Below are 23837 nucleotides of genomic sequence, written 5' to 3' on the forward strand. Positions count from 1 at the left end.
GAACTCATTCAACTTAATAAAAGGAAGATAAACAATCCAATCAAAAAATGGGCAAAGGACCTAAATAGACACTTTTCGAAAGAGGACAGACCAAAGGCCAAGAGACATATGAAAACATGCTCAAAGTCACTAATCATCCAAGAGAGGCAAATCAAAACAACAATGAGATACCATCTCACACCTGTCAGGATGGCTATCATCAACAAATCAACATAGGACAAGTGCTGGTGAGGTTGCGGAGAAAAGGGAACCCTCCTGCACTGCAGGTGGAAAGACAGACTGGTGCAGCCACTGTGGAGAACAGTGCATTTAAGTTATAATGCCTGGGCTTCCATGTAGACCAGGGAACCCTAATAAATGGTAGGTATTACTTTACTTGTTTGTTTACTGGCTAACAGAGATGTGTTCATCAGGTGAAGTACACAAATAGGCTTGTTGACACAAACTGCATTAAAAAAAAAGCATCCCACATATATAACTTGCTTTTATTAAACAGGGGGGAAAAAATCAACACATTTTTCAAAGAGACAGGTATCTCAGTAGTTTTAGGAAAAACTAACATAACATCAGCTTGTTTGACAAAGCTTTTAAAATAAGTGAGCAATTAAATTCTTAAAGTAGGAACAGAATATTAACAAGGTCTAGACTCCAGAACACTTGTAAGCAAACACATTAGGCACTGTTTGGCTTAACAGTTTTAGCTTTAATGTAAATATATATTATTATTTAGAATATTTGCATCTGAACTACATAATGACTTTATTTTTTCATTTTACTTTAATTAAAACCAAGATTTCTGGAACCCCCAAGTAGTCTTTAAAGTTTTCCAATATGGACATAAACTAACTCCTATTCCTTTCTACATATTAAATGTGAAGTAACTGTTACAATATATCATTCTCACAGGAAGATTTTTAAGGCTTCTGGCACATAAAATGTGTAATATCTGTGTGACAATAACATAATTATATACAGAAAATATTTAAAATTTACCTTGTGCAATTTAAGTTCTAAAGATTAAAAAACCAAGTGTTTTATGGTAATAAAATATTAAAATATAATGTACTCCCCATAAATTTGACACTGATTTTATAATTACACAAAGAACACAGAAGAGTTGCACACTAAATGATTTATCACTGAAATTAACTGTTGAACTGAATATACTTATTGAATATCATTCATTTTCTAGATCATACTTTCAGCACAAAATAGGCTTTAATATAACTTATAACATTTGCAATTAAACCGTGACACTGAGGCAGCCAATGTCAGCTCTAGGTTTGCCTAGTTATTCACGTATCATACAAATATGTCTATGACTCTTAATTTATCCTTTTGTCTAAGTCACATTGCAGATAATGTGTCAACAAGTAAGTGGAACAAAAACCAACAACAACATGACTATTTCTCATTTGAAAAAAAAAATGAAAGTCATTAACACCTCGTCTTAAAGTTCTAAAGTAGCATATTCAGCTCTTAAGGCAAAAAAGGTAAAAAATATTATTATAAATTATAAATTCTGATAATTCTTCTTTTGGCATTAAAAGCCACAGCATAAACTCTTACACTTTCGTAGGTAATATATTAGTGTACATCTGAATATATATTTGCTAACATTCCCCATTATGAAGTTGCTCTGTGACGTGGAGGAGGTGAAGGGCAGTAGGTCAGGGAACCTTTAATGGCCGTCCTGGGCATCAAGGGACATGGAATGACTGAGTCTTGACTTTCCATTCATAGATATTGTATTTGATGGAACAGTAACCTAAGAGAAAGAAACACAGTTTACACCCGTCAATTTAAAATGGGACAGCTATCTAATTTTCAACAATTACTACATTTAACGCCTGTTTAATTGTAAATGCTAATGTTTAGTATTTATTATGCAATAAATGACAAATAAGAATAAATGTTCACTCTACCATGAAATTAAAAATGAAAGGGTTGTTATTTCCACAACAAACAAGTTAAATAACCCACTAACACATCTTATTCTCTATAGGATTGCCAAATCAACTCAAAAGGACAAGAGCTGAACTGACTGCAGGCCAAGCTGTTAAAGAGCATTGTTAGCTAGATTAATTCTGGCTCTTCAAAAGTGTCTTGGAGAATGTACAAAAATAAACGGAATTCCACAAAGCAAAGAATTTTACAATTTTTGTATAGATGGTATATATTAACTTAAAGTTCCCCTCACAAGTATCCCTTATTTATAAGGAAAAAAAAATAAGAGCTTTGGTTTTTAAAATGCTTTCTTAAAAAGGGCTAAAAAAGTCAAATTTATGACTGTTATGCTAAAACAGTTGCCGGATAAAAAGATTTTGTTTTGTTTTGTTCTTTTTTCAATAAATAAACTCATAAGTTCCAAAATTGTATGCCAAAGTTTTCTATTTGTAAAGTGTAAGTGAATGAAAAACACTATAACAAGAATTTAAGAAATAGTCTGAAATTCCAATATTATTTAGAAAAATAATATTGTAAAAAAAATCATCTGGATTTTAAATAGTAAATAGGTACACTATTTTGAAATACATCAAATATGGTAGTATTCTAAGAAACATAGTTTATCTCTAGAGTATAAGTTGACTAGTTTAGGTTCATAACCAAACATTATCATCTTCTCACAAGAAGAGATTTGAAGTACAAAAGGCCACCGATTCTGCTAAGCAACAAAATAAGTTAGTGAAAGGGAAAGTAAAATTGGCAAATTTAGTTTGAATTTGGTTTCCTTGTACTTCCTTTGTTGCTTTTCACTAAGTGAAAAAGGATCATCTGAACTAGTCAATTGTCTTGACTCTCTTATGAATCCAGGGTGGAGTAGAATGGCTGACATTACCCACCTGAAATAAAAGAGCTAACAAGAAAAGTTGCCACTAGGGAAGAAAAAATCGTCCGCACCCTGTTTAATATTCATGTAGGATTTCTTTCCAAGTAGAACCAACAAACAACACACAGGTAATGACTTGTCATTATGAAACCTTGGTCCAAAAAGTCTCTGTATGTAAAAGTTGTTCTTGTAATTTTTGTTCACATAATTCTTTGTAAAGTACAAGAGAGGAATTTGTTTTAAGCATTAAAACAACATACTGATGGCTCCAAATATCTACAAGTAAAAGGTGTCATTGTTGCACTATTGTTAGTGAAAAACTAGGATCCAGGTTAATGTCCATCAATAAAGAGCAATTAAGCTTATACTCATCCACAAATACTATGTAGTCTTAAAAGAACAACATATATAATATATTTATATTATATATAAAAATTAAGGTGGAAAGCTTCAAAGAGATATATGTTTTTGAATGCTTTATAGATTTTATTTTTATAAAAAAATTAAATATGTTTATATACTACAAATGTGGTATGACAGATTACACTGTAATCTATCTATCTAGAGCATTTACTTTGGGGAAGGAAACTGTATTTTGTTTATTATTTAAAAATTTGTTTACTGAACTGTCAAACATGAGAAGACATCATTAAAATTCTGTTTTATAAATTCTGTGGGGTCAGAGACCTTTTTTATTTTAATGCTACTTTATACTCATGTTTGTTTTAGTGCCTGGCACAGAATAAAACAATGAATATTTCTTGAATGGAATATGGTAACTTTTTACACGCATTTATAAAGTAAAAAATATTGCTTAATGTTTGAGCAATGAACACATGACACATAATATTTTTTAAAAATAACTTTTAAGAATTTACTGATGAGTATGTACTAGTTGACTGTCTACCCTTGAAGTTTAAAAAAAATTTCAGGAATATTTACATAGCTTTCTTATTCTCATAAAGAGAGTAAATTATGAAACTATCATTTATTTTTACTTGAAAAACATATGAAAAGAACTACCCACCTGAAACCCCTGATAGTTCAAATTCAAACTAAGGAAATATGAATCAAAAGCAAACCAATGAAATAAACAAAACAAGCCAGCATGATTCTGGATGAAGTTTCCATTCTTTTCTTCACTCCAGATTTCTATCTAGTCAAAGATAAGTTTTACTTACATTCTGAGGAAATACTTAATATCAAGTAATAAGCCTCATTTGTCAGTTTATTTTCAGATTTTATTTTTGCAACCCTATTTTCTACCTGGAATAGTAAGTCAAGCACTATCAGGTTCTGAAAGCTGCCAAAGAAGTTCTGGTGTCAGCTCAAGTCAACAATAATGAATTACCTAATCTGTTTTATTTTCTGAAAACAATCTGCTGATTAACATACAAATCTAAATATCAAACACATTTATAAAATACTGAGCTAGATTTATTAATGCTGCATCTAAAGAGAAATTTCTGTGGCTGCATGGGGGTCGAGTGGGAGTAAGGCAAAAACCTTAAGAAACAGGAAAAAAAAAACATGGCATGCTCATGACTACATTCTCACTAGAGCGATCAACGAACAATTGTTCTAATGTGAACCAACCATTATAATGAAGGTTAATTGCTCGGTATGAACCAGAGCCATAAGGCAGGTTGGCACCTGGAATTAAGCAACATTTGGGTGCCAAAAGGAAGGCAAACCCTGAGCCAACTTTCTGATGAACAATCTAAGCCTACTGTCAAAATCACTAGGGACTGTATTTGGCACTAGAACTGCTGCTCTATTTAAAAATGTTAGAATTTAAAACAAACCGGGAGAAACATCTCAGACAGGACAGAAATATGGGACTAAGCAAATATCACAAGAAATTAGAGCCTTCTTGTGCCCACTTATACCAACTTTGGCAATTTTTTTGAAATAGAATACATTTACAGAAAAGCCCAATGGGAACAAGCACAAACATGTATCTAACCCACCACCTAGGTCAAGAGAGAGAATACCTCCACCTCCCTGCTAACCCTGTCTTTACTTAACATTCTGACATTTTATTCATCATGGATTTTGCATTAATTTGGACATTTAAAAAATATTGCTTTAAGATAATATTAATCTTGACTACTTAGTTATTTGGTTCCCTCTTAAATTGTGTGCCTGTGCTCCAATGAGCCCCTAACAGCCCCTTGGCTTTCCCTCTGAAGTAACCACTATCAGGATTTTTATAATTATTTCCTTGATTTTAAAAATAATTGCCACCTACCATGTATCACTAAAGAACATAATTTAGTGTTGCATGCTGTCAAACTACAAATTTCATAGGTAGCTATACTGTCATATTTAGCTATATTTTGTCCAATTATTGCTATATGATAGTCCATGCTTTGAATATACTACTATTCATTCTACTACTTCTGGATAGTAAGGCTATATTTCTTGGAAACTTTTACAAACAGTATTCCAAGAATATTCTTATATGAGAGTCCTGGTACACACATAGTTTTAGCATATATAACTAGAAGTGATCATGAAGTGGAAGCTGATTGTGAAGTGTGGATACTGTGAACTTTACTAGACCTGGTGTCCATTCTTAGTAGAATAAATGGATTATGTAAGACATTTTCATTAAACAAAATTTAGGAGCTGGTGCTACGTACGTAGACTCAGAGCTACCCAGAGACAGATAAAATTTAGGCTCAATAGAACTTAATGAGTTATATACAGGAGACAATTATAGATAGCATCATCATTTTGGGCCTGTTCTCTCTGTTGATTCACATCCAGCTCATTCTGGAAGCAATGAGAGTTTTATATGTGAAGAAGTTGCCAAATCAGGGCTCATAACACACCAAGCAAACAGCTGCTTGCCTGTGCAATTCTGTTGAGCTAAAAGGCATCTCCACCTTAATGCACTGTTTTCTACACTTAGTTCATTGACACTGATTAATATATCCACTGGCTTAGTGGAAACACACTGCAATTATCCCCTGTGTAGTTACTTGGTTCTCCTGTGGGCCTGATGTATCACTGTTTCTCAGACCCAGGCAGTGAACACCCAGAAGGCAGAGGCTTCATTTGACTCATTTTTGTCTTCCAAGTATCCAGTACAATGTTTGACACCTATGTGCTTAAAACATGCTTGTCAAATTTATTGAATTGAGAAGGCTTTAGATTTGGAAAGGATATATCTGAAATACATCCTTAATTTACAAGATAAAAATGGAAATATTTTCATAAATGAGAATATGTGATTTAATAGGGGCATATGTCCCCACAAAAATTCAAATGTCATCTGGTGAACTACCAATTTTAATATGTAAAGCTCTACCAAATGTTTGCTGTCTGGCACCTAAATTCAGCCTACAAACACTCTAAAAAAAATTCCACCTTAATTCCCTGATTTACTCCTTCACGTTTCCTCCACTCCTGACAGCACACAACATTTTGCCTTATCTCCAAGTGTGCCCAGATGGGAAAACCAAGCCCTCCAGCCGAATGGCTGTCGCTCACAGCTCCTCTGAAACACACACACTGAGGAAATGGCCAGAGTAGGCAAGGCCTGCCAAGGAGGTGTGCCCAAGATTTCTTCCCTTTTCTCTCCATCTTTGCAGCATTCCTATTGCTTTGCAGATTTCATTTCTATCGAGCTCGGTGTTTTACTCAAGTCTCTTAATCTTCTCTAAATAGCTTCTAAAATGATTAGAGAAGGAATTTACAAAATAAAATGCCTACGGATTCAGTGGAATAATGATTTTTTTTTCTTGTTTTGGGTGTTGAGGAATTTGCAATCAAGACAATTAAAGAGAGAATAAGAAAGACATTTAGGGAGACTATAGCCTCTGGGAAGTCCAAGTGATGATGCCAGGCTTAGGCTCCTCCATGTCCTCTTTTAAAATATATATATATATTTTTTTTATTGATTTTAGAGAAGAAGGGAGAGGGAGAGATAGAAACATCAAAGATGAAAGAGAATCACAGATTGGCTGCCTCCTGCATGCCCCCTACTCGGGGATAGAGCCCACAACCCAGGCAAGTGCCCTGACCAGGAATCTAACCGTGACCTTCTGGTTCATAGGTCTTCACTCAACCACTGAGGCACAGCAGCTGGACATCCATGTCCTCCTTCAGTGGATGAGGGTGACAGAGGGAGTAAACTCACCTGCAGTGATTCCCTGTGACAGTTGTTTGGTATCTGCCCCATTCCCGAAGCTCTCCTACACCTCAGTACAGGGGAGCTGAACAATTCTAGCGGAGCATTATTAGGACTTGAATATCTACATTAGGTCTTATCTCAGTTCTCTAGGTTTTCTCTACATTTTTTGGTTTGACGTATAAATACTCTCTCCCCCCTTCGGCACTTTCATCTAATCCAGCGGTTCTCAACCTGGGGGTCGCGCCCCCTTTCGGGGGGGGGGTCAAACGACCCTTTCACATGGGTCGCCTAAGACCATCAGAAAACACATATATAATTACATATTGTTTTTGTGATTAATCACTATGCTTTAATTATGTTCAATTTGTAACAATGAAATTGGGGGTCGCCACAACATGAGGAACTGTATTAAAGGGTCGCGACATTAGGGAGGTTGAGAACCACTAGATTCTAGAACCACTGATTCTAATCCCAGATGTGGTAATAACTTGATTACCCTAGTAACCATACCTGAAACTAGTGCAGGTTACTATCACTAGTGCAGATTCTCTGGAATACGGGGGAATCATCTTTCCGAAATAATCTTTCCTGTTGAACTAACAATTTCTTTCTTTTTAAAAAAATATAATTTTATTTATTTCAGAGAGACAGGGAGAGGGAGAGAGAGAAAGAAATGTCTATGATGAGAGAGAATCATTGATCAGCTGCCTCCTGCACGCCCGCTACTGGGGATCGAGCCTGTAACCTGGGCATATGCCCTGACCGGGAATCAAACTTACTTCCAGGTTCATAGGTCCATGCCCAACCATTGAGCTGAGCTGGCCAGGCGGGCTAACAATTTCTTAAAATAAGAGTCCAGGTACTTTCTATATCTACTTACATAATAATGAGCAAAAGGCATGTTGTGCACCTGGTCCATGTTATGGAAAACAGACTTGACATATTTTAAAGTATGTGTAAGACTCCGGACTCTCTCAGACTTTACTTCAAAAATGACTCCTGACACAAAGAGTAACTTCTGTACTCAAGTTTAAATGCAGGAAACAATTTCCCCTATTAGTCTGACAGCGTTGAAAAGAAATCCACTGTCACCCATCTGATAAAGAAAACTTACCCTTTTCAATTTGGCAGCAGCCTCTCCAGAACGGATTGCAGTCAGCAGACTTTGTCGGAACTCTTCGGGGTCAGAGCTTTGGAATGTTAGAGAACTTTGCCTCTTAAGGGTGAATGGTGGGCAGTCGGTTGGAGATGGTATTTGGGAATTCTGCTCACTATGTGCAGAGTTATTTTCCTAAAACAATAAATGCAAAATATTTCTATGAATACCAAGTGAAAAATGGGCAATTTTTCAACATTTTTTTTTCTTCACCAATAGTGCTTTAGGATTCACCATTTGCCACATTGGTTTCTTAGACATAGCTCTATTTCCTCACCCACTGAATCGTCTCAGCTACCAGAGCTCAGCTGGAAAGAGGGCATTAATTTCCCTTCTCTTGAATAGGGAGGGTGCTAAGGCAGAAAAGTGGTACCTCTCTTTGTTTCATGAACAAAGGGTAATTTTACTGTCCTTGAGACAAATAAGGCTGATTTTTCCAACGGAGTTGCCTAAGAGAGCCAAATGAATTTTAAAAATAAATATTCCACAGACTAAAAAAGAACCCATTTTCACAGTTCCAACATATTAGGTTGTAAAATTATTATTTTTGATGGTTCAAAATAGACAAATATTGGCAAATTCACACTGGTTGAAACTAGCAACATATCATCTAATAATAAAATGTTAATGATTATGCTACCTGTAATGGCTTGTTTTGTTTCTGGAAGTTAGAAGGACTAGAGATGGCCATGTTTTCTTTATTTTTCCCATGGGACTAAAAATAAATAATAGGAACTTCTAAGAATTAAAATTTTAATTCAACTTCTTAGAAATGAATATTTAGTAACTAATTCAACTGGCAACTATTATCAAAAAATTTTAAATATGTCTTTTTCAAACTGCCAAATAAATATCTTTACAAATGATGAGTTAAACAGAGCTCAGGCAGTGGCTCAAAGACTGTATTTTCCAAATTAAGCTTCTGTTGTTTAGGAAAGGTATTCCATTCTAAGAAAAAACACAGGCTTTATTCCCAAGTAAAGAATTAATCTCACATCATATATCTCTTCCTGAAATTATATCAAAGTAATAAACATAAATGTGAAATGAAGAAATATTCTTCAAGATAAATATTGCATTGAAATTATGGAAAAATCTTTACTTGGCAATATGGTTAATGTTCTGTTACTCTCGGAATGTTTGAAAAATTCGTATAAAATACATCTGGAACTGTCACACAAATATGGAAGTATTCTTTAAACACGATCAGAGTAAAAGTACACAAAGTATTTTTTAAAAATTGTGTGGGGAATATCATAACTCATTCTGTGAATTTCATCCTCTCCTGTGACTATGTGAATCTGGCAAATTGTAATAGTTGAGCAAACACTAAGTCAACAAATACTCCCTCTTTTTGTAAATTATTAAGGTTACATAGTAGGTAAATGATATTTTGGTCAACATACACATAACTGGAAAAGCTGACACTGAATTAACAAAATAGGAAATTAAGAAAATGGCATATTTAAACTCTGGTTTTAAATTATTTATATGTAAAGATATCTAATAAGCTGAGGTTAAGTGTATATTATAGAAAATACATAGCTGAGAGATGCTTGGTTATTTTACCTAGGCTTTGATACTGTTTATATAAACATATATATTAAATATATTTTTATTGATTTCAGAGAGGAAGGAAGAGGAAGAGAGATAGCAACATCTATGATGAGAGAGAATCATGGATCAGCTGCCTCCTGCACGTCCCATACTGGGGATCAGGCCTGCAACCTGGGCATGTGCCCTGACCAGGAATCCAACAGTGACTTCCTAGTTCATAGGTCCATGCTCAACCGCTGAGCCATGCCCGCCAGGCTATATTTCTATATAATTAAAACTATTTTTGCAATTATGTAGAATTGGAGAAAAAAATAAAGTAAACCAGAACATCCAGAAAGTTATAAACAAATTAAGATAAGCAAAACCCAGGGAAATAGAGTCAGAACTATAAACTAGTACACTATACAAATGTAGGAGCAAAGAAACTTTAAATTAAAATATTTGCTGAGAATATAATTATATGTTGGCCTTATACCCAATCAAATTATATGAATTACTAGAGGCCCGATGCACGAAATTCATGCAAGAGTAGGCCCTCCTTCCCCCGGCTGCAAGCACCAGCTTTCCTCTGGCACCCGGGACCCGGGCTTCCCTCATGGCCCGGCTTCGTCTGGAAGGTCATGCGGAAGGACGTCTGGTCTAATTAACATATTATGCTTTTATTATTATAGATAGTAATTCTGAGAGTAAATATCAGATTCTATGTATTAAACTTTTTTCTATAGCAGGTTGTTTGATAATAGATTAATATGAATTCAGACTTAATACACAAACATATCAACATGCTGTACAAGAACCCCTTCTTTTTAAAAAGGTAAAATTTACCTTATTACTCACACCGAGTTGTGGGACGTCCACAGGTGTATCCACAGCAGGACTTTTCCCTTCCTCCGTGTCACTGGGAGCTGGCGCAGAGGCACCCTCACTGCAGGACTCGGTGCGCACTTTGCTGAAAGACTGAGACCGTTTCACTACAGCCAGGGCGAAGGGCGAAGGCGCCGAGCTCGAGTAAGGTCGAGGGGCACCGAACGTTGTCAGAGTCTTCAGGTTTAGTGCTGCCAACTGACTTGTGGGAAGAGAAACAGGTTTGGGAGCCACAGGGGGAGGAGGAGATGTTTCAGGAGGCTTCTGACTGCTGAGGCCACCATCAGCGTCTTTAACGTGGGTCTGCGGAGGCGAGCGAGCTGTTTTACTTGAGGGAGAAGGAGTTTGCTCTGGAGGAGGCATGGGATCCCTTTCCACCTCCTTCTTCGGGAGCTCCTGTGGAGCAGGGTTAGGGGCAGTGTGGACACTCTTGGCGGCTGCAGATGTCACGTACTGACCCGAAGCTCTTTTTTGCATTTGCAAAAAAAAGGAACTGGGTTTGGCCTGGGGATTTGAAACCCGAGATTTAAGTCTTGACTCTAATATATTGTTTATATCTTCCAAGTTTGGCACAAAAGGAGCCGTGCCAGTGTCTCTCGTCATTCTGGGAGTGGGTTTCAGAGGATTTGCTGCGGGGCTGTGGGGCACGCCTGCCACACTGTGCCCCTTATGCTCTGATCTCAGGGCAGGCTTGGGTTTAAGGTCTAGCTGTGGCTCCTTTGGACTTTCAGAAATAACAAAATCTTCTGTCTGCATTGCAGTTTCTTTCACATTCTCATGCATGTGCTTTTTCCCTAAAGAATGTCTGTCTTGATCATCTTCATACCCTAAGGTTTCTGTTTCCCCATCTTTTACTATTTCTAGGGACTTGGGAGGCACTATTTTATAAGTAGTCATTCCAATTTTGGGTATATATTCTCTTGTAATTTCATTGGAAGGTTTTGGCTTGGGATTGTAGTCTTGTCTGTAGAGTGGATAATTCTTCATATAAGAAGCCGTTGAGTTTTTATTAATCTCATCTACAGGAGCATCATTACCATGTGCATACATTGGATCTTTCATGGTGAGCTGATCTTCTGAATGTACAGTGAGAGGGCCCTGTCTTCTGAATTCTCTTGTATCCACGGAACCTTGTGGACTTAAAGACGAATGTTGAGTTGATTTGTTGTTACTTGCAGTTTGCACATTTTCATCAACTTTGAAGTCGGACAAATGATGATGTCGGTGATTCCCATCAAAACTGTTGCAGGAAGGAGTTGCCTGAATTGCTGCATCTTGCATTTTTGTCTTTTCTGCACTGGGTTGATTCAGTGTTGGGACTGGTTCTGATGAAGCAGCTAGATGATTTTCCTTGTCACGTCTAGCAGTTTCAGTTTTATGTGCCTGAAGTCTGTCAACTTCCATGTCCGCATTGTTATTTTTGGCAACACCTCCTCCATTGATTTCTGTTCTCCTCACTCCGTCTTTCATATGATCTTCTGTATTCCTTGAAGTGACAGTTATTTCATTTTGATCTACTGAGAGAAAAAGAAAAAATCATCAAGTATTGGGAAGAAAAAGTAGAAAAACTTCCGTTTGCAATGCTTGCCTCCCCAAACTAAATTAGGTCGGTTTAAAATTGTCAGCTCACTCATTACACAAAATCAGGTAGTTGCATTTAATGAAAACAGCATGGGCTTTGGTGTCATGGAGACCCGAGTCTGGAACCTATCTGTAAGCGGGCTTGACTAATTATAACCTCTGTGATCACAACTTATTACTTAACCCTTTGAGCCTCAGTTTGCTCAGATGTAAAAACGTGAAAGTATGTATTACAGTTGACCCTTGAAGGACACAGGGGGTAGGGACACTGAGCTCTCTACACAATTAAAAATCCAGATATAACTTTTGACTCCCCAGAAACTTAATAGCCTTCTGTTGACTAGAAGCTTTACTGATACCCTAAACAATGGACTAATACATATTTTGTATGTTATATGCATTATATATGGCATTCTTAAAATAAAGTAGGCTAGAGAAAAGAAAATGTAATTAAGAAAATCATAAGGAAGGGAATATACTTTTATATATTATTGAAAAAAATATGTATATAAGTGGACCCATGGAGCTCAAACCCATGTTGTTTAGGAGTCAACTATATATTTTCTCTATCATTTATGTAACATGCTTATTAGGATAGGATATTGCCCAGAGCAAGCACTCCATAGAACATTGCTATGTTTCTTCTTATAAGTAAAGACTTCATATCACAGTCATTGTTATGAATGACAAAAGAAATTGACAAATTCAAAATATATTTTTTATTCTTTATGTTTTTCCATTTCAATTCTCTTCTGTCATTTATTATTTTATACATAACATTAAGGGGAAGCAATCCCAGCAAATGTTATCAGTTTTAAATAAGGCAGACAACAGAAACATTACCTTTCAGAGTTAAAGTAAAAACACAATCAACATTGGCTGAGTTGTTAACTAAGTGTCCTCACGGAAAGGGACTGTGTTTTGAGTCATAATACAAGTGATTTCACTACATAAAAATGATCATGTGGTTTTTTTCATTTTGGGGGAAAAAACAATCTATTCTTCTCAGAGTTCAAGTAGAAAAAACAGCCCCCCTCTCCCCTGTACTACTTTTCCTCTTAATTCAGACTTCCTAAAAACAAAAATCATTTGCCAGTGTCTACATCAACAAAGCAACAGCTGCCAGCCAAATACATGATGGCAAAGAGATGAAATGAGACATCTGAAAAGAAACACGGGTTTATGAGTATGCACCATGTGTCTAGTACTGAGCAACATGCTTGAGTTATATACTGTGCTCCTCTATTCAAATGCCCAGAAGAATCACTTCTCCTGAATGACCAACTAGCCCCCATCTTCAAAATCCTCAGAGGCCTCCTCTTTCAATCTTGTAGTTTGCATAGCACAAGTGAAATGTGAGCCTTGGGAGCCAAACTGTGAAAGGATATCAAGTATTTCTCTATAGTTTTATCATCACTCACTTTCATGTATATGGTAAACATCAATTTCACTGCCTAAGGTGTCATGAGATATTTAAACTAGTTCCTCCGTTAAAAAAGAAAAAAGGCAAGAAAAAGAAATGCAGGCAAAAAAATAATGTTGCCAGGTAAATTTGTATACTAACAATTTTTCAAAATATCATGTTTTTAAAGCCTGCCTAACTGTATAATTTATTGGTCATCGTAGTTACATCTTATATTATGCTGCAAGGTTCCCATATTAAATATATAATTTTCATTTTTATTCTCCCCAAATAAAATGCAACTAATTATAAGGATATGTATTTTCTACATGAGTGACTTTTCTCAATGATAAATAATTATTAGCTTTTGTGATTTACAAAATTAAGCACATGTGATTAGGAACCATGGAAGAGGCACATCTAGGCCTTTGCTCTCATTTATTTGGCTCATAAGTATATTTAATATCTGTATGAAAAGTACTCCTCTCAATGCTGCTATGAGCACCGAAGTATATAAGAAATGGTCCTTGGCACTAGCAAATCTATATAATAAAAGCCTAAGCGACCGTTATGGTGGAACAATCAGAACGACCGGTTGCTGTGATGCACACTGACTGCCAGGGGACAGACGCTCAACACAGGAACTGCCCCCTGGTGGTCAGTGCACTCCCACAGGGGGAGCACCGCTCAGCCAGAAGCCAGACTCACGGCTGGTGAGCGCAGTGGCGGTGGCAGGAGCCTCTCCCACCTCCGTGGCAGGGCTAAGGAGCAAGGAGTCCCAGATTGCGAGAGGGATGTCTGACTGCTGGAAGACAGACATCCTCCGAGGGGTCCTGGACTGCAAGAGGGTGCAGGCTGGGCTGAGGGACCCCCCGCCCCTACCCCCAGTGCACGAATTTCATGCACCAGGCCTCTAGTGATATATAAGAAATGGTCCTTGGCCTAAATGTATTTCCTTCTCTTATCTCTCATTTTCCACTGAATAGAAATATATCCCAGTTACGCAATAGAAACACTTTCCAAAGGAAGGTACATTAACCTAAAAATATATTTTAAATGAAATCCCTATAACAAACTCTAATTTATTGACTTAGAAATCCAAATTTCTATTTTTCACTTTTTTTTTTTTTGGTAGGTTATACCTACTTTACCATCGTCTAACTGAATTTCAAATCAAAATTTCATGATTATTCCAAATGATTGTCAGGCCTGGACACTTAGAATCATAACTGAATGTATTGCCCAGTCCATCATAAAAAAATACTTGATTATGATGCTAACCAAGTGTCAATGAATGGACAGGCCACTTTTTTTCAAGAATAGTCAGTAGAAGGAGAATGTTTATTTTGTATTATCCTTCCCCTACTCAAAACTGATATCAATATCTATGACCTGATGAAAAGGTGATTTATATAAGTATGCAGGATAGGGAAAAAAATAAAAGAGGAAAGCAGAATAAAACTACTGTAAGGACAACAGAATTTATTTGAAAAAGCACCTAGAGTTGACAAAGGTCATTGCAAAAAATCAAGTGCAAATACCAGTAAGTATTATTACAGAAGTGTGCCTGTGACCCTACCACTAACTTGATACCAAAATTTAGCAAAACATATTTAATTTGATTATCATTTTAAGAATAAGGAAGCAGCTTTAAAATCATGATTTCTCAATAGAAATGCTACTACCACATCGCAAAAAAACTGAATTGAGTAAAAAAAATGGGGAAATTATTAAAAAAATACTCAGTATTGTATCTCGGGATGGTAGACCATGAGGAAAATGAATCGGAAACATATATATTTAAATTAACCAACATGTAGGAAAAAAGAGAAATAGATCACAAGTATGCATAGAGTATACATCTTTAAGCTCTAGATCAGATAACCTCTAACATTTAACCACAAGGACAAAAGGGGTACACATGGCAGTTAAAAGCAGACTCTGGAGTAATATCACCTGAGTTCAAATCTGAGGCCCACCACTAAATAATTGTGGTACTTCAAGTAAGTTACATAATATCTTTGTGGTTCAATCATCTATAAAATGGGACTAAAGATAATAATGCTCATAAATGAGTTAACATACAAGATTAAATGAGTTAATATATATAAAGAGTTAAGAATGGCCCTTGGCACATAATAAGTGCTATGAAAGTGTTGGCTATTAGTGTTTTTAGAACTCACCATTCCCTTGACTTGGGCCCAGTGACTTCAGGTTTCTTACATTGTCAACTACCCTCTCTTCATTTCTTGGATTATATACCATCAAGTGTGGTTCTCTGCAAAAATGATATTGTATGTTATATATTGAAACTATTCAAACACACACACGCACACACGCACAATGAGAAAACAGGCAATAATTTCCAAAGACAGATGGACTAAAATAATCATCTTTTTCTGCCAAATACTGAAAATTTAATAGCAAAGAAAAAAATGCAACTGAGGAGAAATGCTGCTATGTAAACAGCATTTGGGGGGTCCTATTACAAAGAAAGATATAAAAACCTTGTAAAATGTATACTTTCCCCCAAAACAATGTCTTATTGTCATTACTATTTGTTTTTTAAAGAAAAGGGATATAAATGAAACATTTTAATTTTGCATCTGGCATGGTCAAATTTTATTTGTCAATTACAGTTTATATTCAATATTATTTTGTATTATTACTTTCAGGTGTACAACATAGTGGTTAGACAATCCTATACAAAGTGTTTCCCCTCAATATTTCCAGTTCCCACCTGGCACCATATGTAGTTACTGCAATATTATTGACTACTAGAGGCCTGGTGCACAACATTCGTGCACTGGTGGGGGGGTTGAGGAGTGACCCTCAGCCTGGTGTGAGTCCTCTTGCAGACGGGACCCCTCGACAGACATCCCCCGAGAGGTCCTTAGCATTGCGGAGGGGTCCTTGAGCTCAGCTTCTGGCTGAGCAGCGGTCCCCATGTGGGAATGCACTGACCACCAGGGGGCAGCTCCTGCCTTGAGTGTCTGCCCCCTGGTGGTCAGTATGCATCATAGCAACCAGTCATTCTGCCATTTGGTTGATTTGCATATTAGCCTTTTATTATATAGGATGTTTCCTATGCTATACTTTACATCCCTACAAACTATTTTTTAACTTCCAATCTATACTTCTCAATCCCTTCATCTTTTTTCATCCAGTCCCCCAACACCCTTCCCTCTGACAACGGTCAGTCTGTCCTCTGTATCTATGAAGCTATTTCTGTTTTGCTTATTTATTTTGTTCTTTAGATTGTACATATAAGTGAAATCATATGGCATTTGTCTTTCTCTGACTTTTCACTGAGCATAAGATGACATGGTTCACTTCTGGCAAGTCAGAATGTGGACTGACCTCACTGGAGTTTATTGGTGATAGAAGAGTTTTATTTGGAAGTAATCCCATGAAAATTATAGCAAAACTTTGATGAAGATGGTTTATTTTTGTCTAATCAACTTCATCTTTATTCATGGTATGGCATTTTTAACAAAATGCAAGTGAACTGTACTTTAGTTTTCAATTCCTAGGATCAAGTGGCAAGTGCATTCTTTGTATCATAAAGTTGACTATAAAAATAATATTGGTAATTGATTATCATACTCTAATATGTGGAATTATTTTATATACCAGTCAGTAAAAATCTTTAAGGAGCATTTCACAAAACTGAAAATTAAATGTTTCATTTAGGTTAAATAGGTAATAGGTAAAATACATACAATACAAATAAACAAAACTTTTATTTTTGAGTCATATAAATTAACTACATGTTATGGTTTATTTGACACAGAGATACTAGAACTTCTGAATTTGATTTAATTTACAAACAGTTGCATGTAAGCGATAATTTGCATTTAAAATATCAGATCTATATTCCAGAAGATTAGTATTAATTAAACAAACCACCACCAACTTTCTGGCACATAGACTACTTACTGTCCATCTGTGTTTCTAGTTTCTTGTTTTTCTTCTTTGGAGTTTTGTGAGGACTCTCCAGTATCACTGCCAAGGGCTGAGTCAGGATCACTTTTCAGTGTATTTATTATATCAGTAGATCCAAAAGGAATATCTTGTGACTTCCCAGAAATATTTTCAGCCTCATCTTTAGGCACTTCACTCAGTTCTTCCTTTTCTTCTATCTCCTCAAGACTGTAATCAGAGCTTACTCCAGCTACAAAGAAATGAAGATAGAATCCTAAATATTAATTTGCCTCACTCATGCTATACAATCCTGGCAAAGAAGGAATTTTTAAAACAAAAATTAGCTAGACTCTTAAATTCTGGTTCAAAACTAATAGTGGAATACTTTTCTAATGATGAATAATTATGTTAACATATAATCAGATTATCTCAAACATATAATTCTAAATAGTTATTTAGACTTCCTTTTATTAAATGTCATAGAAAAGTCTGTGATTCCTTTTAAAAATTCTAATCCAAAATAGCTTTCATAGTTGGTTGATTAGCTAGTACAAATTTCCTCAAGCTTTAAAAAGTATTAAATCAAGTTTGTTTTTGTATGGGTTAATAGACTTATATGATGGCTATATTTGAGGACTACAATAAAAAAAATGGGTTAAGGGCTATGAAAGATGAGTAATTTTCACAAACATTACATCACAACTATCATATTTCAGCTCCAAAAGTTATAGAGGAAGAATATTCACGTGGAAACAACAGTGCTCAAATTCTTAGTGAAGATTTAAGATTTAACAACATCCAAAATATAAATGTTAAAATATTATAAAAACATAACCTAAAAGTGTGATTATTGACATTTCTTTTTTACTTACTTAGCTTTATATAGTTCGAATAGCTTTTTAAGTTTTCCAATCCTTCTCAATTAGATAACAAAATTGAAAAATAAAATATTTAAAATTATTTAAAACTCACAAAATATAGTACATTAAATGAAATGTAAGTATTAACTTTCAGAAGATGATTTTTTAAGTTTGTAGTATTTTACTTATAAGTTATTAAAGCTTAAAATTTCACTAATACTTTTAGGATCCTAGTATGTTTTTCCTGGAGATGATTAAAATGACAAAGTTATCTGAGAAATACCTTTTTGATAAAATCTACAATAATAAAAGCATAATATGCGAATTAGACCAGCCATCCTTCCAAACATCCTTCTGGACGAGCTTCTGAACAAAGCTGGGGCTGAGAGGGAAGCCTGGGTCCTGGGTGCTGGAGGGAAGCCGGTGCCGGCAGCCAGGGGAAGGAAGGCCTACTTGTGCACGAATTTCATGCATCGAGCCTCTAGTAGAATTATATTACATTAAATCTAGCCTGGTGAGTTGCTGTTTTAAAATTTACTCATAAAAAAAAGTGCCAACTAGGCCAGACATTATTGTAGTTGCTGCCAGGCAGAGTTGTTTTCTTTTTCATTTTAAAAAGCGGAGATAAAATTTACATTCAGTAGAATTCATCACTTTTGGAGCCCTCGCTCAATGGATAGAGTGTTGGCCTGCAGACTCAAGGGTCCCAGGTGCAATTCCGGTCAAGGGCATGTACCTTGGTTGCGGGCACATACCCAGTAGGGAGTGTGCAGGAGGCAGCTGATCGATGTTTCTCTCTCATCGATGTTTCTCTCTATCCCTCACCCTTCCTCTCTGTAAAAAAACCAATAAATCATATTTTTAAAAAAATTCATTACTTTTGGAATATATATTGGAATATCCAGTTTTGACAGAGATATATAGTTGTATGACCACCGGCACAATCAAGATTTAGAACAATTCCATCAACCTCCAAAATCCCCCTGCCTTGAACCTGGTCTGGTGGCTCAGTTGGTTGGCACATCACCCCATACATCAGAAGGTTGCAGGTTCAATTCCTGATCAGGCACATACCTAGGTTGTGGGTTCAATCCCCGGTTGGGGCACATATGGGAGGCAACCAATCAATATTTCTCTCTCACATCAATGTTTCTTTCTCTCTTCTTTCCTCTCTCTCTAAAAACCAATAAAAACATATCCTTGGGTGAGGATTAAAAAACCCCACACAAAACAATCCATGTTCTTTGTGATCAACTCCACTCCCTAATCCCAATCCCTGGTAATCATTATTCCTATGTCCAGACAGTATGTCAATGAAACCATACAGCATCTAGCCATTTAATCTGGCTTCCTTCATTTAACATAATACATTTGAGATTCATCCATGTTGTTGCATGAATTAGTTATTAATTCCTATTTACAGATAGATGTTAGTATTCCGATGTATGGACCAACCAGTTATTTTTATTCATTCATCAGTTTAGGGACCCTGAATTGTTTCCTGCTTTTGGCAATTATAAATAAAAATTCTATAATAGTTTACAAGGAAGTTTGTGTGTACACATAAGTTTTCATTTTTCTTGAGAAAATAGCTAGGAGTGCGATTGCTGGGTCATATAGAAAACAAATGCTTAAATTTTATTTAAAACAAACAAACAAAAACTTGCCAAACTATTTTCCAAACTGGATCATATAGCAAACAAATGCTTAAATTTTATTTAAAACAAACAAAAACTTGCCAAACTATTTTCCAAACTGGCCACACGACTGTACCTTCCTATAAGCAGTGTATGAGAATATACTAATTTTAAATAACCAGTTTGAGGTGATAAGGACTCTTTCTGAGTCACTGAAAAATTGAGAAAATATTTATAACATTCAAGTATTACCTAACTATAAAGTTTTGCCACTGGTCACAAAATAATTCCAACATTTTAAAAATAAAAATCCCAATCAAAAGCAATACTATAGAAAATAAGCCATGCCTAGGTAACAAAAGAGAACTTCAAGAAAGAAAAACATGTATTTTTTATAGTTAAGTAATAAAGTTCAAATAGTTCGCCACAGAAGAAGAAAGCCAAATAGAAGAGAAACTGAAATGCTGCAGAACCACTGATTTCATTCATCTTACATCTCAAGAAAGGCCCGGTCACCTACATGTCAGAGATGCTGCGGCTGCCTCGGGCGTTTCAGGACACTCCAAGAGAGAGATGTCGTCTGCCCCTTTGGGCACAGTGCACTGTTCATGACTGGGGAGCCCAGGGCCAAGTGAGGCTTCTGCCAAAGAAGGAAAATCTGTGGAAATGGCACTTAGACAAGAGTTAAGGCAGGCAGAGACTAAGAAGTATTTCGGAAGGAATCAGATTTGTTAGCTCACAGTTACCCATGCATTAAACAAGAAGAGGTAAAAGAAAAAAAAAAGGAAGAGAAATAGATATCAAGCAAAGTTTGAATAGCAATTATACCTTTTCTTCTAATACTTCCGAATTTTCTTATTTCACTTATATTGTGTGATATAATGTAATAAATTTCCTTTTTTGAAATAAATGATATCATTAATATCATCTTGGGTAAAAGTTAGGTAAAATCATTACTAGGTATCTAACGGTAATACTTTTAATTAGAAAGGAGAGGAGAATTTTTTTGTGTAAGATGTGTCAAAATTCCAACTCCTAAATATCATCTAAATATAAAAGATTTAGGAACATTTGGGTGCTTCTGAGTTCTCCCTGTATTTGTGAATATGAATTGTAAAAACTAGGTAAGGTTATATTAAGCAATTTTCATACCTATCAAATTATCCTACTGGCATAATAATATTCTATTTTTGATTATACATCATTAGCTCATCATATTCATTTATATTTAACTTTAAATTAAGTCTAAGGATAAAGAAATTTTATCATACTCTTTTTTATAATAGCTACTAATAAGTAGCTTTTATTAAAAAATATTAGGAAACAGAATCAGCTTGAATTATTTTATTTTTACCTGAATTTCATTTATTGGGAATCTAAAATGAGAACATATAATAAAAATATTTCATAATAACAAGTTTTTACCATTAGATTTGAACACTTTGCATGTTAAATTCATACTTAGGACAGTTGCATGAAGAATGGTGTTTTATCAACAATAAAGAGTAAAAAAAATTTTTTTAAAGAAAAGAATGAACTATGTTTTAACTGAAAATAGATGACCAATTGAATTACAAAAAGAATGGTGCTTTACATCTTCATGTAAGTTTTCTTCTGAACACACCAAGATATGTCATTATTCTTGGAAAGGAGATTAATAACTTATAACCTGGCATTACATAGGAAAAATCAGGAGGCCATGTAGGGAACTGACTCAAGGAACCAGACCTAAAATTTTGAGTGTGCTTATTTCATGCCCTAACCCCAGGGAAAAATATTTTCATTTCATAATATAAAATCTGGGAAAAGGAGGCAAAGCATCTGTATCCCTTTCATATATAGAACATTATACCCGATTCATTCCTCAACTGTCATAAAAGATCCTTCTCCATAATTCCATGATATGGAGTAAAGGTGAATACACACCTGGGCTGGGCAGCCCCTCAGGAGAGCTTGCTTCTGAAACACTGTCCGTAGGAACTGCAGGCACTGACCGCAGGGCTAGAACACAGAAGCAGCACAAATTGCAAACAAGTCACACTCACAAAAATTCCTTAGTAGCTTACTTTTATATAATTCCGAAAGAGACAGCCATTTCACTAACCTACTTAGATTTCCATTCCTACATGTAGTCAATCCTGAATGGCTGCATCTTTCTGAACAGATTTACAAATCGTCACATACTCATTAGGATAATGGAGCTGCACAATCCTTTCATTTCATTTTGTCATGTTGCAGATTTTTAAAAGGTAGTTAAGTGAGAATAATTAGGGGCTCAGTGTTATTATTAAACTTAACTAAAAGCCTAAGTTTAACTATTATTGTTAATAAAAAGACATGATTTATCTATACTAATAAAAGGGCAATGTGCTAATTAGACCAGGAGACCTTCCGGATGTCCTTCCGGACAAAGCCATGGTGGTGGGGTCAAGGCAGAGATGGTTAGGGGCGATCAGGCCAGGAGGGGAGGGCAGTTGGGGATGATCAGGCCAGCAGGGGGTGGCCAGTTGGGGGTGAGCAGGCTGGCAGGCAGAGTGAGCGGTTAGGAGCCAGTTGTCCCAGATTGCGAGAGGGATGTCCAGGAGCGATCAGGCAGGCAAGCAGGTCAGCAGTTAGGAGCCAGAAGTCCCAGATTGCGAGAGGGTGCAGGCCGGGCTGAGGGACACCTCTCCCCCAATGCACGAATTTCATGCACCGGGCCACTAGTAACTTATATCATTTTTACTGTCTATATTAAACAAAACACAATACAAATGTAATGTTAATGGGAAAAGTAACATTACCAGTCATGTGGCTTTCATCACTTTGATGCAGGGGTATTTGGGAGGGTGGGGAAGGTGCCTTTCGCTTTGTCCTTTTCAAAGATGAGTTCCCAATGGATGTGCTACTGAGCTTCAGAGAGCCTGTCCTCACTATGTCTGCTCCACAGGAACTCTATGGGAAACAAAATGACCAAAGCACAATTTCTATTTGGAAATTAATAGCAAACTTCAGGAAGACACTGACTTGACCTCAAACACATCATATGACAATATGGAACATAAAAGTCACTCATTCAAAAAACGTAAATGGAGTGTCCGCCATGTGCCAGGAGCTGGGCTATGAGATGGATATGTAAAGAAAAATAAAATATGGGCCTTCTCAAAAAACTTAGGCCAGGACGGGAGACTGACGTGCAAACAAAGAGTCATAGTGTAGGAGTCCTGAATGATACAGTTAAAAACTAACTTTCAAAGAAGAATCTGGAGAAAATGTTGGACATAAAATAAAAGCTAAAAAAGGGAAGAATATTTGTACATTAAGGGAGCTGGCTTGATTAATATTTCTCTTTTTAGCATGAATGTATCAATGACAAACATTTCAAAAATCTTTATGTCTAGCCTATGCAAGGTCATTTGAGGTCACAACTCTATGCACAGCTAATGCTCACGCTCATGTGATTGTCAGCAGACCCTACAACAATCCTGCCTCATCAGGCTGGCCAGAGCCATGTCCCCTTGCTTTCTCTTTCTACTTAACAGAGTTATTCATAGTTTTTGTCTCCAATTTCTCACCTCCCGCTTGAACCTTTCCAATCAGATTACCCCAACCTTTGATCCATTAAAACTGTTTCTATCAAATTCCTTAATGACCTTCACTACAACTAAATCAGTGGTTACTTTCTAGAACTAATTTGTTTGACCTGTTAGCAGCATTAAACAGAGTTGACCACTCTCTTAGAATCCTTTCTCTTATACTTCCTGTTTACCACATTTCTCATTCTCACAGATGTGAACTCTGTTTTCTTTGTTGGTTGCTTTTCATCTCAATTCTTGGACACGCATATTCTCTTCAGTATCTGTGCTCACTCTCTTGGTAATCTTCTCTGTCCCCTCAGTATGTGTA

The 23837-nt window shown here is 36.1% G+C and overlaps 1 protein-coding gene across 12 annotated transcripts in view; it reads right to left on the minus strand.

Moving 5' to 3' along the window:
- Positions 1 to 466: 466 nt before the first annotated feature.
- The window catches only part of COBLL1 (cordon-bleu WH2 repeat protein-like 1), a 147846-nt gene continuing 124475 nt past the window's right edge, over positions 467 to 23837 (minus strand). For 6 of the 12 annotated variants that reach the window (XM_014534148.1, XM_014534147.1, XM_014534146.1 and 3 more), the window contains 8 exons: positions 22736 to 22886; positions 21879 to 21953; positions 20473 to 20610; positions 17471 to 17705; positions 15715 to 15809; positions 10510 to 12065; positions 8086 to 8262; positions 467 to 1768 (listed from right to left, as the gene is read on the minus strand). In XM_014534148.1, the coding sequence (XP_014389634.1) occupies positions 1682 to 1768; positions 8086 to 8262; positions 10510 to 12065; positions 15715 to 15809; positions 17471 to 17705; positions 20473 to 20610; positions 21879 to 21953; positions 22736 to 22886 (2514 nt within the window). In that variant the 3' untranslated portion in view covers positions 467 to 1681. The remainder of the gene's footprint in view (positions 1769 to 8085; positions 8263 to 10509; positions 12066 to 15714; positions 15810 to 17470; positions 17706 to 20472; positions 20611 to 21878; positions 21954 to 22735; positions 22887 to 23837) is intronic. The other 6 variants (XM_014534152.1, XM_014534143.1, XM_005859385.2 and 3 more) reach the window with 4 other exon arrangements.

The sequence above is a fragment of the Myotis brandtii genome, unplaced genomic scaffold (assembly GCF_000412655.1).
Source record: "Myotis brandtii unplaced genomic scaffold, ASM41265v1 scaffold125, whole genome shotgun sequence".
In the NCBI taxonomy this organism is placed as follows: Eukaryota; Metazoa; Chordata; class Mammalia; order Chiroptera; family Vespertilionidae; genus Myotis; species Myotis brandtii.